Below are 16427 nucleotides of genomic sequence, written 5' to 3'. Positions count from 1 at the left end.
AGTTTCACCTTAAGGTCTATTTACATGTTAGCTGTATTTAGTCAGTGTGTGAGGGTTGGGGTGTGGCTTTGTGGTAGAGTGCAGTGTTCTGTATGCATGTGTGCCTGTAGGTCAGAAGAGGTCACCAGATCTCATTATAGATGCTTGTGAGCCGCCACGTGGTTGCTGCGAATTGAACTCAGGACCTTTGGAAGAACAACCAGTGCTCTTAGCGTCTGAGTCATCTCTCTGGACGTTTTTAAGCTTTTGATGTTTCTGTATCCTTGGCTGCCTTTGACTGCATCGCAGTCCTGCCATAGGCATGAGCCAGCCCACCAGCTATCTTCTTTACACACTGTTTCATCCTACATTGCCCAGGCTAGCCCAATCTGTTGAGCTCAAGTGAGCCTTGCTGCTTGAGCCTTCCACGTAACTAAAACTCCTGGCAAGTGCTACCCACCTCCTTTAAAAATGAAGGTGTATCCATTTATTCGTGGGTTCTTTTTCTACTTTTGTGCTAGTAATGGAATCCAGGGCGTCATGAATGCTAGGCCAGTTCTCTCCCACTGAGTTACACTCTGGCCTCTGAAGCTTGTTAAGTATTGGCCAAAGGTTGTGGCCTGCTAGCCCAGTACTGACTATTAATCATACTTTGAGGAACTGATGTTTTAAGGCAGCATATTCTTTTTCAACCCCACCCAAACACTTTATCTGAAAAAGTAAAACAAAAACCGAAACTATAAAATCCACTCTTGAAGGCAACTGATTCTTTTTTGATTTCTCGAGACAGGGCTTCTCTGTGTAGCCTTGGCTGTCATGGCCATGCAGACCTGGCTGTCCTCAAACTCACAGCGATCCGCCTGCCTTGGAACCAGCCTTCTAGGCACTTTGATATTTCCTGTAGGGAAGACTAGGAAAGGCGCTCCACTAGAATAGCTTTTATTTTTTTATTTGTTACTTTTGGTTTTTTGAAATATGGTTTCTCTTTATAGCAGCTCTGGCTGTCCTGGAACTCGCTCTGTAGACCAGGCTGGCCTCGAACTCACAGAGATCCACCTGCCTCTGCCTCCTAGAGTGCTGGGATTAAAGGCGTGCGCCACCACTGCGCTTGTACTTTTTTTTTTAAACTTACATTTTGGCCTGTTTTGGAGGAAGGAAGGCAGCAACACATCTGCATAAATACATCTGGAAGAATTACTCTAATATAAGGAATGTGAGCTTCGCCTGTTTGTAGACCCTGTAATCACAGGACTGACAAAGCTAAGGCTAGCCTGGTCTACCTTACAGGACCCTGTCTCAAAAGACCAAGGAGGTAGGAATAGTAGTTTATGTCCATACTACTGGAACTTGGGAGGTTAAAGGCAAGTGGATAAGGAGGGAGGGCGGAGGGAGGGCAAGGTCATCCTCAGCCATTTAATAAGTTCAGGGCCAGACTGGGCTATAGGAGACCCTGTCTCCAAAAGCAGACGGCAGGAAGAAAGGAGTGTGACAGGTAATACAATTTAGTCTTCATTCCGGGAAGATGTGGTCTTCCTTTTTTGCTGCCTCCAACTGCCAAGCAGCTAAGACTATAGGGGAAGCTGTCATTGTACCTGGGCTTAGTTCTAGAATTTTCTCAACTCTTGCTTCCCTTAAAGGAGCTTTAACCAAATCTTCACTGTTCAGCTCAGCGTCCTTCTGTTTCACCAGCAGTAGCTCAGGAGGAACAGTTCATAGTCCTGAGTAGGACACAGAGTCTCCGAGGAGGGGAAAAAAAATGGAGGAAGCTTGGTTGGTTCTATTTTGCCCTTCAGTTTCCCTGCCTCCTTGAGCTGTATTTAGGTCTCGTGTGCCAGGTGAGGTTGTTTGCAGGCTGCTGGTGGCCTGCTCTACAGCTCTACCCTTTGCAGCCCAGAGAGCTGCTGCTTTTACATCGAGCTCTCCCTCCCGTCCCATCCCAACACTTCAAACTCGAGATTTGGTTTTGTTTGCTACCTCTATTGCCAGTATAACTTTAGTGGATATGTTAAGCTTTTTAGGCTGCTGTTTTCACACTTTTACTTTATTTTTCAGAGTGCCAGGGATTAAACCCAGGCTAGGGTAGGAGTCACCCTCCAGCCCCACACATTAAAAGTAGTAAGATCAGGTGACTGTAGGATTCTCATGGGATTTCCTGCCTTAGCAGATTTCTGTTATTTTGATACCTCCACAGATTCTTAGTGCATACTGTTTTCTCCTCTTCAGAGACCTCAAATCAAATTCACAAACAGGCAAAAATTTCAAGTTATCAATACAGTACCTTTTTCAAAACAGCCAACCAAAGATCTTTCTAGGTGCAATGCAGAGGTGACAAGGTAAGGGAACAAAGTTACACTCTCAAATGAGTAAGAAAACAATTTCTGGGGCTGGAGAGATGAGTCATCAGTTATGATCACCTTCTGCTATTCTTCAAGAGGACCCAGGTTCAATCCCAGCATCCACACAGTGGTTCACAACCATCTATAACTCCAGGTCCAGAGGACCCAATGCCTTCTTGTGGCCTCAGTGGATAAAGGCATGCACGTGGTACATAGAAATACATGCAGCCAAAACCACCATATACATAAAATAATACAAACTGGGCAGTGGTAGCCACACATTTAATCCTAGCAGTCAGGAGGCAGAGGCAAGCTAATCTCTGAGTTGGAGCCAGCCTGATCTGCAGATCTGAGTTCCAGGACAGCCAGGGCTACACACAAAAAAATCATGTCTCAAATAAACAAAAACAAAAAAAGAAAACAAAAATAAATAAGAATAATTTTCTCTTTCTATTTTTCATTTTTTGAGACAGGGTTTCTCTGTGTAGCCCTGGCTATCCTGGAATTTGCAGACCAAACTGGCCTCAGAGATCTGCCTGCCTCCCAGTGCTGGGATTAAAGATGTGCTTCCCCACTGTCCTGTAATTAAATAAATCTTTTTTTTTTAAATAGCCCTCTCTGTAATTATTATTATTATTATTATTATTTTAAGAAGAAGGCTACTTGGTGCATGCATTTAATCCTAGCACTGGGAAGCAGAGGCAGGTAGATCTCTGAGCTCAAGACCAACCTGGTCCACAGAGTGACTTCCAGGACAGCCAGGGCTACACAGAGGAAACCCCGTCTTGAAAAACCAAAAGAAAAAAAGAAAGAAGCCTTGTAGTTGTTGGCTAACTACCTGCCCTGAACATTGTTATGAACCAGTATAGTGTACATACTCTCTGGAGACAGAAGCCAAGTTCAAATGCTAGTTTTCTCCTTAAGCAGCTCTATGACCCTAAACAAATGACTGAGTCCTGAGTCTCAAGTTTCTTTGTATCTGAAGCGGGGTGGGGCTGCTATCCCCCATGAAGTTGTCAAGAGAGCATATGCAGTGCCCACTACAGCCTGGAACACACAAGTTCAACTACAGTACCCACGTGTAAGTATCCCTACTTGCAGTCTTTTGCTAAGTCTACGCTGCCTTCTCCCTGTCCCATTTTTTGGCCTCATAAGCAATGGGACTCACATGCTTACCCAATGCAGCGGTCAAATAAATGAACTGGAGGGCAGACATGAAGGCAGGAGGATTTGTGAAAGAAACCAGCCAACACCAGTTCAAAGGGATAATTTCACTGCTAGTTTTATGTTCTAGAATGTGGAGTGAGAATCGGTCACACCTCAGGAAAGTTCCCAGTGCCCTTGAAGAACCCTGGCTCACCTGCTCTGCCCTATAATGTCCTGTTTATCTGGCTTCAGCTTGGGAAGAACCTTCATCCTGTCACACCCAGTGGGAGCGATGAGATGCCTCCAACCTTCTCTGTGGCCAACTAACAATGGGAAGAGCAGGCCTGGCGTCAGTTCATGCTCCCCAGATGTTAAATTTTGGGACCAAGTACAAATTCGTCTTTGAGTGGTCCTCCACCACCACTGCTCTGTCTCTCCGTTGTCTGGGAGCCAGAGAGGGGCTGCACCCCGAGAATGGAGCTAGCCTCTGGATCTGGTTTGCTGCGTTTGGCCAGGTCCTCATTGTGAGCCTTTCGGATGTGGCGGTAGAGGTCCCCTGACTGTGTGTAGCTTCGTAGGCAATAGCGGCACTCGTACGGTCGCTCACGGGTGTGCACTGTGGCATGTCGCCGGAGTGTGTAAGAACATGAGAAAGTCTTTCCACAGGTCTTGCAGGTGGGGACATCCTCTGTAAAATTCCCAACACTCCCCGGGGCTGCTTCATACTCAGAAGGAGGGTAAAGCGGTTCGTGCAGGGCTGGAGGTGCAGGCAGGGGTGAGGTCACCAGTCCTCGATGATACTGCCCTGAGCCTGGCAGCAGATGGTACGATAGATGAGATTCTGGAAGCAAGAAGTGGTCACTTGGGCCCACCTCCTCTAGTCCTGTTGCCCCTGGCTCCTCAAAAGCCTCTGAGTGTGAAGGCTGTCCCCTATACATTGCTCCCCCAGATGGGAACAGCCCTTCAGATCCCTGAGGCTGTTCATCTGACAAGTCAGTCTCCTCATCAGAGATCACAATAGCTTCTACCTTCACCTGGACCAATTCAGCTTCAGCTGGGGCCTGGGATAGAACTGGGGCTGGAGCCGGAAGTGGGGCTGGAGCTGGAGGATAGAAGCCTTGCAATGGTCCTCCACTGTCCCTCGGTTCCACCACCACCCTCAGACTCTCAGGAACCACATCGAGAGGAGTCAAGGGCTCCACCGGAACTGCTGGAAGGCCAGAAGAGAAGTAGTTTACAGGAATGGTCTCTGTAGAGCTACTGGGGCTGGCGAGAGAGACAGAGACATCAGCCACTGGTGGTGGAAGTGCCCGCAGATGTGAGTCAACTTCCACGCTTGGCTGTGTCGTGTCAGCCCCATTGGACGCTGGTGGCTCATCTGCAGGATGAGCAATAGGCAAAGGAGTGGCCGGAGCCTTCCATTCCTCTTTGCTCCAATGGGCTGAAGGCTCAACAGGTGCCAGTAAAGGCTGGGGGCCTCGAGAACTGCCTGGCAAAAACTCCAAACTAACAGGAGTGCTTTCCTCTTCCCTCTTGGTACTGTCTGCCTCTGCCAGGGGCCGGGCTTGCAACCGCTGCTTACATACCTTGACGATGTCATTCATGTGCAAGTAGCTGGCCGCTGCCAGCACATCTTCCAGAGGAGTATCCCCTCTAAGGGCCAGCTGGCCAGCGTACATAAAGTCCAGAAGCAACCCAAAGGCTGGGGCTGTGACAATCTCGTTGTGAATACACACCAGATCCCTCTTGTCCAACTCCCGCTCCTTGTAGAAAAGCTGAAAGAATGGGCTGCAGGAAGCCAGCACAGCCCGATGGGCCAAGAACTGGGTGCTACCAACCATCACAGTGCAGTCACAAAGGAAACCCTGGGACCGCTGCTCTCGCAAGCTCTGAAGCAGCTGCTGACTGTGTTCTGGGAACTCCATAGCACCCCACGGAGGGAAGGGTGCCCAAGAAAGTTCCCCACCAGTGGCTCCCTGAGAAGAAAAGACAGTGAATTAGGACAGGAAACTTCCACAGCAAAGTCCACATCAGCCCTTAACCAGGGCTTGCCACCTAAAGCCTCTGGCACCACATGCCCCCCGCCAACCACCACCCAACCATATTTCAGTTAACTGCCCCTTCTCCTGGGTAAAACCCCAAGACCTGTTAGCTCCGCCCCCTAGACCTACCTAACCTTAGAGTCGTCCCCGCCCCTATTCGAAAAAGCCCTGCTCCCGGAAGTCCCGCCCCTAACCAGCCTCCGCTTCCTCCCAGCCGATGCCTTCCAGTGACTCCAACTAGGGCTGTCTTTCCCGTCCAAGCTTTCCAGGATGATGGCTTCACGCCCTGGTCCCGGAACTTTCTGCGCCTCTCCCTCTCGCATTCCAGGGCTAGGGACTCCCAACGTAGGAACTAACAGAGAAAGCTGAGTCCTCACAACCAAGCATCCACCAGGAGAGCTCCGCCCCTTCCCACCTTCGCTGTCTTAATTGGCTCAAGTTTGCCCTCTCTCGTCGTGGATTGGTTCACCGTGCACTACCCCGCCCCTCGGTAACTGGCTTCTCCAAATGAGCCATCCGATCCATCGCTCAGGCGTCGAGGCTTACAATTGGTTGTTGCTCCTGTCTTAAACTTTTCCCCCCTCATCCCGCCTTCTTTGCTCCAGAGCTCTCAGGATTGGCTGAACTTCTTCACTTATCTGTTTCTCATAGGGAAATTACCCGCCTGGGTGGGGCGCGAACTTGGCACCTGCGCAGTGTGTTCCGGAGTAACGTTTGCCTACTGCAGAGTGCCTAGAAGGGAAGAAACACGAGATAAACCCTTTTGGTACCCTGTAGGCCCAGGTCTAGACCAGGCTCTACCAAAACAGAACAGTAAGCGACACCTCTAAAAAGTGTAGTACGATCTTACAGATCCCGTTCTCAAAAATTCCAGGATGCCCCACTCGTTCCAGGTTCAGCTGTGGTGGTAGGCAACCACCACCTAAACTTTCAGTGTAAGCTTGTGAGAACAGGAGTGGGACAGACTCTAAAAACATCTCCTGTTAAACTAAGGAAGCCGGGCATGGTGGCGCACGCCTGTAATCCCAGCACTCAGGGAGGCAGAGGCAGGAGATGTCTGTGAGTTCGAGGCCCGCCTGGTCTGCATAGTGAATTGCAGACCGGCCAGAGCTGCACAGTGAGTCCCTCAAAATAAATAGTTCCAAGACGTGAGGCTTTGTTCAATGTAACTTCTTCCTTTTTTTTTTTTTTTTTTTTTTTTTTTTTTTGGTTCCTTTTTAAAATAATGTATTTATTTTATTTGCATTGGTGTTTTGCTTGCATGAATGTCTGTGAGAAGCCTTCTGATCCTCTGAGATGGTGTTTCATCCTCTGGAACTGGAGTTACAGACAGCTATGAGCTGCAATGTGGGTGCCAGTAACTGAACTCAGAACCTCTGGAAGAACAGTCAGTGCTTTTTTTTTTTTTTTTTTTTTTTTTTTTGGTTTTTCGAGACAGGGTTTCTCTGTGTAGCCTTGGCTGTCCTGGACTCACTTTGTAGACCAGGCTGGCCTCGAACTCACAGCGATCCACCTGCCTGTGCCTCCCGAGTGCTGGGATTAAAGGCGTGCGCCACCACGCCCGGCTGCATGGGTTTTCTGCGTGCATGTATGTCTGTGGACCATTCGCATGAGGTGCGAATGAACGAACGAACGAATGAATGAATGAAGCCATTAGAGGGTGTTGGTTCCCCCTGAGCTGCAGTTAGAGAAGATTGTGAGCCACCTTGCAGGCACTGGGAATCAAACCAGGGACCTCTCTGCAAGAACAGCAAGTGCTCTTAAGCACTGAGCCATTTCTTCAGCCCTTAAAATAAAATTTAAAATTTTAAGGGATTTCCCCCGTTTTTAATGTGTGTAAATGTTTAGCAGAGTTTGTAAACACAGCTCTAGATGTCCAGGATCTCACTATGTAGATGAGGCTAGCTTCGAACTCAGAGGTCAATCTGTCCCGGATGGGTTTAAGGGCATGTGTCACCAAGCCAGGCTTATAATAAACTTGGTTTGCTTTTTGTTTTTCGGTATACGGTTTCCCTGTGTAGCCCTCGCTGTCGTGGAACTTGCTTTTCTTTTTTCTTTTTTTCTTTTTTTTTCCCCGAGACAGGGTTTCTCTGTGTAGCCTTGACTGTCCTGGACTCATTTTGTAGTCCAGGCTGGCCTTGAACTCACAGTGATCCACCTGCCTCTGCGTCCTGAGTCCTGGGATTAAAGGCGTGCGCCACCACGCCCGGCTGGAACTTGCTTTTCATAGGCGGGAAGACTTACTGGCAGGCCTGAGGAGCGGGGCTTCGTGGATCCCCGCCCAAGACGATAAGGCTCTATAAAAGGCCCCGGAAGCGCTCAGAAGCAGGGGTGGGACGTCGGAAAGTGTTTCCGGTGGGCTCCTTCCAAGCGGAGTTCTGCGCTCTGCGGTGCAAACTTCTGCGGAAAATGTTTTATCACGTGAGCTGAACGTGGGGTGGCGATGGGGGCATGGGCAGGAAGAGCCAGGAGGCCGGGAAGGGGCGACCGGTCTCCTCTGGTTGTCAGTGCGGCTGCTGGAGTGTCCATTCCGGTTTCTCTGTAGATTTCCTTGGAGCACGAGATCCTGCTGCACCCTCGCTACTTCGGTCCCAACTTACTCAACACGGTGAAGCAGAAGCTCTTCACCGAGGTGGAGGGGACCTGCACCGGGAAGTGAGTGTCACACCCACCGTGTCGTAACCCTAACCGTAACCTCTACCCAACTCCTCCTGTCGGCGCTTGTCACTCACTCTGAGGAACCCTTTCAGGCACCCAGGGCAGCCCGTTTTTGCCTGTCTCAGGCCCTCTGCAAAAGTTGGGTAACAAAATTTCCTGCCTTTGTGTGAGATCAGTTATGCAAATGGTTTTGATTTTGAGATGGTCTCACCATGTGGACCAGGCTGACTTCTATCTAACTCAAGAGATCTGTTTGCCGCTGCGGGCTGGGATTTTTATGTTTTTCGAAAGACCTGTCTCACCATGTTGTCTGAGGCTGGCCTGCGACCCTGACTAATCCATCCTCACGGCTCAGTCTACATGGTGCTGAGGTGATGAGACGTTTGTCAGCATTGACTCTACCATTATGAGAGCATCGCTTGCTCTCACAGGTACTGATCTGGGTCCTGTCATTCGTTTGGCCGTTGAGCTCTCTGAGCCGAGCTCAGAGCAGAGCACACACGGGCTCCTGTTGCTGGTGGCATTTTAGAAGCTCTACAATATACAGTAGCTGTCTTGTGTCATCCTCTTTGCAGGTATGGCTTTGTGATCGCTGTCACCACTATCGACAATATCGGTGCTGGGGTGATCCAGCCAGGCCGAGGTTTTGTTCTTTATCCAGTGAAGTACAAGGCTATTGTCTTCCGGCCCTTTAAAGGGGAGGTGGTGGATGCCGTGGTCACTCAGGTCAACAAGGTAAGGACATTCAGAGAAAGGTTGTGGGGTGCTTCCTAAAGTCAGGGCTCAGTCCCCAGTCTGTTTACTAATTGCCTAAAGTCTTTTGTTCTTTTTTTTGTTTTTCGAGACAGGGTTTCTTTGTGTACCCTTGGCCATCCTGGACTCACTTTGTAGACCAGGCTGGCCTCGAACTCACAGAGATCCGCCTGCCTCTGCCTCCGCTCTGCCTCTGCCTCCCGAGTGCTGGGATTAAAGGCGTGTGCCACCACGGCCGGCTAAGTCTTTTGTTCTTAAGATTTATTTTTACTTCCCGGGCGTGGTGGCCCACGCCTCTAATCCCAGCACTTGGGAGGTGGAGGCAGGCGGATCTCTGTGAGTTCGAGGCCAGCCTGGTCTACAAAGCGAGTCTAGGACAGCCAAGGCTACACAGAGAAACCCTGTCTCGGGGGAAAAAATATTTTTACTTTATATTATTTTTGCTTTTTAAGATGGGGTTTCTCTTTGTAGTCCTGGCTGTCCTGGAACTCACTCTGTAGGCCAGGCTTGCCTAGAGATCCACCTGCCTCTGCCTTCTTGTGTTGGCATTGAAGACATGAGCCATAGTGCCCAGCAATTTATTTTCTTACTAATTATGTTTACTTGTGTGCCATCTATGTGTGAGTACGAGCCATGGGTGCTGGTACCATCTGAGGCTTTGAGAGGGCTTCAGGTCCCCTTATCGCTGGAGTGGTGAGAGCCTGGATATGGGTGCTAGGAACTGAACTCAGGTCCTCCGCAAGAGCAGATGCACTCTTAATTATTGAGCCCTCTGTCTAGATTACTTTTTGGTTCTTCAGTTTCCTAACCTGTCAAGTAATATTCCTCATCTAATTTGGGGTCTTGTGAATTAACATCAGTCATCACACTACAACAAAAGCCTCTGTTGACTGAGTAGGTGCTGTGGACTGATAATGTGTAAATTCCCTCTGACTTTTTCTTTCTCCACTTTCCAGAACTGAGGCTCAAACCCAGGGTTTTGTACTTGCTAGACAAACACTCTACAATTCAGCTAAATTCTGAACCCCGAGACTTGCATTCATTTATTTGCTTACCTTTGATTTTTGAAACAGTTTCACTATGTAGCCCAGGCTGGCCTGGGACTCATTTGATCAGGCTAGCCAAGGGATTTGCCTCCCAAGTGGTGGGATTAAAGGCATGTGCCACCATGCCTCACCTTGTTTTTTTTTAGTTTTTCGAGACAGGGTTTCTCTGTGTAGCCTTGGCTGTCCTGGACTCACTCTGTAGACCAGGCTGGCCTCGAACTCACAGAGATTTGCCTGCCTCTGCCTCCCGAGTGCTGGGATTAAAGGCGTGCACCATCCCGCCTGGCATGCCTGACTTTTTAAACTATGTAAGGGTGTTTTGTCTGTGTGTATGCCTATGTACCACATGAGTTGGTGCCCATGAAGGCCAGAAAAGGGATGTTGGGTCTCTTGGAACTGGAGTTAACAGAAGGTTGTAAAGTACCTTGTGGGTTCTAGAAATCAAACCTGATTCCTTTGGAGGAGAACCTAGTTGTCTCAACCACTTGAGTCGTCGTTGTAGCTGAAGCTGGAAGGCCTGGCGCGGCGTTTTAGGCCTGTAAGCCTAGCACTTGCAAAGCCGGCGGAGGATTGATGCGTGTTTGAAACTGGCATGGAACGTAGAGGGAGACTTGCTGTCTCAAACCAAAAATAATCTGGATATTGTTAATGGGCAAAGTGCTTCCTGTGTGACCATGGGGCCCTGAGCCTGGTCCCCAGCGCCCTTGGAAAATCCAAGCTTAGTCATAGAAGCCTGTAATCCTCTCTACTTGGGAGGCTGAGACAGATCACAAGTTCAAGTCCTGCCTGGGCTGTCAAGTAAATAACACAGTTAGTGATACCATCTTAAACTCAGAAGTTACATGTTTTGTTATGTTTTGAGGGGGGAGGGCGTGTTTGGTGTTGGTTTGGTTTCGTTTAGTTTTTATGTGCCCAGCTAGAAGTTAAGTTTTTTAGAAGCTAAGGATTATAGCTTAGTGGTTTAGAGCGCTGGTTGTTCTTCGACAGGACCTGGGTTTCACTCCCAGCCCCCGCATAGCGGCTCACAATCTTCTGTAACTCCAGTTCCACGGCATCCAACACCTTCTGGCTTCCACAGGCTCCATGCTCACGGTGCACGGACACACATGCACGCACCATACTCTCACACATAAAAAGAATGGAAAATAAAACAAATGTAAGGAAGCAAAAGGTTACAGTGAGGGAAATAAAAACAAACACTAAAATTCAGACTGTCACCAAACACGAATAACACAATTAGAAATCAGATAAAGATGGAAAACTTAGTCCCTCAAAGCCTTTGAAGCATGACCGTACGTTCCCCTCTCAGGTTGGACTTTTCACAGAAATTGGGCCCATGTCCTGCTTCATCTCTCGACATGTAAGTCTGGGCATGCTGGGAGGGGCCAAGGATGAGAGCCCAGTTCATGACCAGCATCTGTTGATGGAGCCCTTTGAAGTGCTAACCATCCTGTCAATTTCCTTCTAGTCCATCCCATCGGAGATGGAATTTGACCCAAACTCGAATCCCCCTTGTTACAAGACAGTGGATGAGGTGAGTGGGCGGGAGGAAGTTGGTGAGAGGCTGGGGGTGAGTCATGCTGTGGCTGGGCGCCGTTCACGCATCCTGAGTGTGCATGAGCTCGTCGTTCTCTTCCTTCCACAGGACATCGTGATTCAGCAGGACGATGAGATCCGCTTGAAGATTGTGGGGACACGTGTAGACAAAAACGACATTGTGAGTCTCTTGCTGGACTTCTTGCCCAGCCTGGCCTAGGACTCATGATCCCCTGCCTCAGGCTCCCAAGTGGTAGGGTTCCAAATAGGCCAATACCATCGTTCCTGGCTGAGAGCTCCTGGTTTCTTTTTTCTTGTTTAAAACTTTACTATTTTAGTGTTTTTAAAGATTGCATTGTTTGTGTGGATGTGCGTGGGTGTACACCCACTCACCACAGTGTGACGTTCAGACAGCTTTCGGGCTCTCTCCTGCAGCTGCAGGCTTGGGGGATGGAACTCAGGCCATCAGGCCCATGCAGCAAGCTCCTTTTCCATCTGAGCTGTTTCACTGGCCCAAGACTTGTTGATTTCTTGCCATCCACAGTGGATGGGAGTTTTCCATGTTATTTTTCCATGAGAAGGGGATGGGAGACAGCAGCTTGGAGTGGGAGGTTAGGAGAAGGTGTCCGTGCTTGCCGTGGTCTCACTTCCCTCTTTCCCCTTACTCCTACAGTTTGCTATTGGCTCTCTGATGGATGATTACTTGGGTGAGTGCCTGACATGGATGCCCAGACTCCGCCCTGAAGAAGGGATGTGCTGGGGAGGTTGGCTGTAGGATTTAGTTTCCTAGCCGGAGGCATTAAGTTCTCGTCCTGCTCTCTGGGAAGCCCGAGACAGACATCTCCTTGGGGTGGGGAGTCTATGGTTTTGGCTGCCTGGGAACTCAGTGTCTAACTGGTATGTCTTTGCTTGTTTTGTAGGACTTGTGAGCTGAATGAGGGAGCCTCCAGCCTTGTTTGGTCCTGTTTTGAAAAGTAGGACTTTTCTACTTGGTACATTGTCCACAGTACTGGCCACTGTTAGGGAGGCAAGGAAGGTTCCTTGCCCCCAGAAGACTTTGGGTGCTTCTTCTAGTTGAGTTGTGTTCCCAGACTCTGACTGTAACCATAAGCATCCTTAGTTCTCATGGGAACATTGTCTTCTCTTATTAAGAATAAGAGCTGTGTAGCTGCATTTGCTATTTTGTGGGTTCTTCTTTTTCCCACCCTCTATCCCCACCACCACTCACAGCAAATCTGAATCTAATTTTTTTCTTCAACCAGTTTCCCTGAACAACAACAGCCACAGACCCCAATGATTGTGATTCTTGGCTCTAGCATGTATATACCCTGTGAAAGTTCCCAGAATTCCAAATGTCACACAGTCACAGAAACCATTTGCAGAACATGAGACAAATTATTGTCAGCTACTGTAAACAGTCTAAAGTAGTCCCATATCCCCATCCTAGGATTAAAATGAAACGTTCTTATGGTATTTCTGTGTTTTTTCTTTTGTTTTTGGTTTTTCGAGACAGGGTTTCTCTGTGTAGCCCTAGCTGTCCTGGAATTTCTTTGTAGACCAGACTGGCCTTGAACTCAGAAAGATTCATCTGCCTCTGCCTCCTGAGTGCTATGGTTTAAAGACATATGCCATCATGCCTGTCTCTTATTTCTGTGTTTTTTAATTTTTAATTTTATAAACATTGGTGTTTTGCATGTGTGAGGGAATCAAGCCCCCTGGAACAGGAGTTACACTTGTAAGCTGCCATGTGGATGCTGGGAATTGAACCTGGGTCCTCTGAAAGAGCAACCAGTGCTCTTAACTACTGAGCCATTTCTTCAGCCCCCATATTTCTGCTTTTTTTTAAATAAAGAAACCAAGGTGGGTGAGGTGGCACACCTGTGATCCTAGCACTATGGGAGGCAGAGGCAGGCAGATCTCTGATGCCAGCCTGCTCTACAAAGCAAGTCCAGGACAGCCAAGGCTACACAGAGAAACCCTGTCTTGAAAAACAAACAAAAACATTAATGCTGCCTTTCTCTCGGTTCCATGGTGCCGGCAACATGGCCAAGTGTTGTCTCCGTACTGCCAGGAAGCTCCGCAGTCACTGACATGACCAGAAGTGGTATGATTAACAATACAAGAAAGCACACTTGGGCACAGCCATGAAGGCCAGTCCTCTTGAAGGGGCTTCTCATGCTAAGGGAATCGCGCTGGAACAGTAGGGGTTGAAGCCAAGCTGCCAAAGGCTGCTCTCCGGAAGTGTGTCAGGACGCAGCTCAGCAAGAACCGCAAGAAGCTCACAGCGTCGGTGCACAGTGATGGCGGCTTGAGCTTCATTGAGGAAAATGATGAAGTCCTGGTTGCTGGGTTTGGTTGAAAAGGTCACGCTGTAGGTGATGCTCCTGGAGTCCGATGTAAGGTTGTTAAAGTAGCCAGTGTGTCTCTTTTGGCCCTGTACAAAGGCAAGAAGGAAAGAACAAGATCATACATTTTGACAGTGCAAACAGTAATAAACTTCCATGTTCTGAAGAAGCAAAAAATTACTGCTGCTAGGTGTGGTGACTCACAATAATAATAAGTAAATAAATTAATAAATAAAAACTGAAGCATCCAAAATGATGACTGGAAGATGATAGAAGGAAGGCAGTTAATATGGTTCCCTTTCCCTTCACTACTGGGCTGCTTTGTACACACGGATCTGCCTGGCTCTGCTCCCCAGTGCTAGGATTAAAGGCGTGCACAACCACCTCCAGCTTAAAATGTATTTAATTGGAATTGGATGTCAACCTACTCTACATAGTGAGGTTTTTTTCCTTCAAAAAACAGCAAAATGTTCTTAATTGAAATTTTGAGAAAAGTAGATTTAGACTGCTGCCCCCACCTCCCAGCCCGTTTGCTAGACAGGGTCTCACTGTGTGGTGCTAGTTGGCCTAGAGATTTGCAGGCCTTCTGATCACTGAGATTAAAGGCATAGGCTACTGCACCTGGCTTTGATCTTTTAAAGTTAGCACTGCACTATGGAAGTCTGAAAGAATGTCAAACTTTTTGTTCTTTTAAACATTTTTTTTATTATCCTTTATTATGGGGGGGGGTGTGTCTGTAGGAGTGCAGGTGCCTTCAAAGAGGCCAAGAACCAAAGTTGGAGGTACTTGTGAGGCATTGGCATGCATGCTTAGGTAGAGTAATCAGTTCTTTTAACTGCTGAGCCATTTCTGCAGCCCCAGGAAGGTTAGTGTCTCTTGAATTGGCCCCAGGCTAGTCATAATGTGCTTTGTGCCCAAAACATATAATTCCTTTAACCCATAACTTCAAAACAATTCCATGAAATAGACTTATCTTGCTTTGTAACCTTCTGAAGCTGATCAGAGAAGTGAACTAACGTGCTTCAGGACACACAGCTAATGATAAAATGGAACTACAGGTTGGTATTTTTGAGACAGAATCACACTGTAACCCAGCTGGCCTCGAGATTCTCTTGCACCATCCTTCCAAAGTTTGGGAATACAGGAATGTCCCAAAGTGGCCTGGCAATGGTCTGCAGTAAAGCAACTTGTTCTTTCCAGGTGCTCAGGGTCTGGGGAGTGAGAGGAAGCTTTTGTGTTGAGGACCATGTTGGCAGGCTAGTGATGCAGTGACTGCATTCACCAAAGACTAGACTGATAGAAATGAAAGAATTAGCTGGGCGTGGTGGCTCACACCTTTAATCCCAGCACTTGGGAGGCAGAGGCAGGCGGATAGCTGTGAGCTCAAGGCCAGCCTGGTCTACAAAGCGAGTCCAGCACAGCCAAGGCTACACAGAGAAACCCTGTTTCGAAAAACCAAAACCAAAAGAAAGAAAAAGAAATGGAAGAATTTTTAAAAATTGGCCAGGTGTGGTGGTGCACACTTTTATTAATCCTAGCACTCAGGAGGTGGAGGCAGGTGGATTGCTTGATTTTGAGGCCAGTCTGGTCTACACAGTGAGTCCCCAGGACAGCCAAGGCTAAACAGAGAAACGCTGCCTCAGAAGGAAAAGAAAAAGTTATATATACACATTGGTGTTGTGCCTCCATGTATGTCTGTCAGACTCCCCTGGAACTGGAATGTAGTTCCAGTGTGAGCTGCCATGTAGATGCTGGGAATTGAACCTGGGTCCTTTGGAAGAGCAGCCAGTGCTCTTTAACTGCTGAGCCATCTCTCCGACCCAGAAGTAGAAGACTTAGTGAGATACCACCAAAGCGTGTGTGTGTGTGTGTGTGTGTGTGTGTGTGTTTGCGCGCACGCATGCTAATTAGGGAGAAAGGGTGGAAAGCAAAGCTCTTTGCAGGGTTAAGTGGAAATTTTTTAGGTCTGATCAGGAGGGACATTAATATGGGCTCTTATTTGGTTGGCTAGGTGACAAGACATAGTGCTGAAGACAAATAACTTTCACAGTGTGGTATGCATGTCCTTGGGACTGGCCTTCAGTCTCAGCATGCACTATTAGGGGTCAAACTTCTCCAACTGTAGATCTGCCCATTAAAGAGTGGAAATTCTGCCAGGCATGGTGGTGCATGCCTTGGATCTCAGAGCTTAAGAGGCAGAAGCAGGCAGCTCTGACACCCCCACACCAATGCACATAAAATAAAGTTAAATAAATTATTTAAAAAGTTAAAAATTTTTTTCAAGATGTATTTATTTATTATGTATACAGTGTTCTGCCTGCATTTACACCTGCATGCCAGAAGATCTCATTATAGATGGTTGTGATCCACCATGTGGTTGCTGGGAATTGAACTCAGGACCTTTTGAAGAGCAGCCAGTGCTCTTAACCTCTGAGCCATCTCTCCAGCCCTAAAAACATTAAAACAAAAGAAAACAAACAAACAAACAAAAAACAGTGGAATTCTCTGTTTGGTAACAGGGCCTTAAGATAAAGTGTAGCCAAAGTAGCTTTGTTTTGAGGGTGATACATCTAAGACAGTATCCGC

The 16427-nt window shown here is 48.0% G+C and overlaps 2 protein-coding genes and 1 pseudogene across 3 annotated transcripts; 2 read left to right on the top strand and 1 right to left on the bottom strand.

Moving 5' to 3' along the window:
• Nucleotides 1–3744: 3744 nt before the first annotated feature.
• Nucleotides 3745–5707, bottom strand: Zbtb3 (zinc finger and BTB domain containing 3). The gene is made up of 2 exons (XM_051146077.1): nucleotides 5698–5707; nucleotides 3745–5437 (listed from the first exon to the last, which is right to left on the bottom strand). The coding sequence occupies exon 2, from the start codon at nucleotides 5384–5386 to the stop codon at nucleotides 3833–3835; it is 1554 nt and encodes a 517-aa protein (XP_051002034.1). The 5' UTR covers nucleotides 5387–5437; nucleotides 5698–5707; the 3' UTR covers nucleotides 3745–3832.
• Nucleotides 5708–7764: 2057 nt separating this feature from the next.
• Nucleotides 7765–12980, top strand: Polr2g (RNA polymerase II subunit G). 2 transcript variants are annotated; one of them, XM_051146076.1, is made up of 8 exons: nucleotides 7765–7924; nucleotides 8049–8158; nucleotides 8737–8896; nucleotides 11270–11320; nucleotides 11429–11494; nucleotides 11606–11677; nucleotides 12170–12203; nucleotides 12417–12980. In XM_051146076.1, the coding sequence occupies exons 1-8, from the start codon at nucleotides 7913–7915 to the stop codon at nucleotides 12428–12430; spliced, it is 519 nt and encodes a 172-aa protein (XP_051002033.1). In that variant the 5' UTR covers nucleotides 7765–7912; the 3' UTR covers nucleotides 12431–12980. The 2 variants fall into 2 exon arrangements, with proteins under 2 accessions (XP_051002033.1, XP_051002032.1); XM_051146075.1 differs by lacking the exon at nucleotides 12417–12980 and adding an exon at nucleotides 12293–12405 and having other exon boundaries at nucleotides 12170–12260.
• A 395-nt stretch (nucleotides 12981–13375) lies between these two features.
• LOC127189794 (40S ribosomal protein S23-like) lies at nucleotides 13376–14050 on the top strand (annotated as a pseudogene).
• Nucleotides 14051–16427: the final 2377 nt, after the last annotated feature.

This window comes from Acomys russatus, chromosome 5 (genome assembly GCF_903995435.1).
Source record: "Acomys russatus chromosome 5, mAcoRus1.1, whole genome shotgun sequence".
Taxonomy (NCBI): Eukaryota; Metazoa; Chordata; class Mammalia; order Rodentia; family Muridae; genus Acomys; species Acomys russatus.
Note: the sequence above shows the minus strand (reverse complement) of the source record. Positions and strands in the feature narration are given on the sequence as shown.

What these genes read in the sequence shown, in the direction of transcription:
- Polr2g (XM_051146075.1), top strand. An exon ending in TGGTCACTCAGGTCAACAAG is followed by an intron (nt 8,897 to 11,269) that starts GTAAGGACATTC and finishes TTCCCCTCTCAG; the next exon opens with GTTGGACTTTTCACAGAAAT. An exon ending in GTGTAGACAAAAACGACATT is followed by an intron (nt 11,678 to 12,169) that starts GTGAGTCTCTTG and finishes TTACTCCTACAG; the next exon opens with TTTGCTATTGGCTCTCTGAT.
- Zbtb3 (XM_051146077.1), bottom strand. Translation starts at nt 5,386, where the DNA reads ATGGAGTTCCCAGAACACAGTCAGCAGCTGCTTCAGAGCTTGCGAGAG.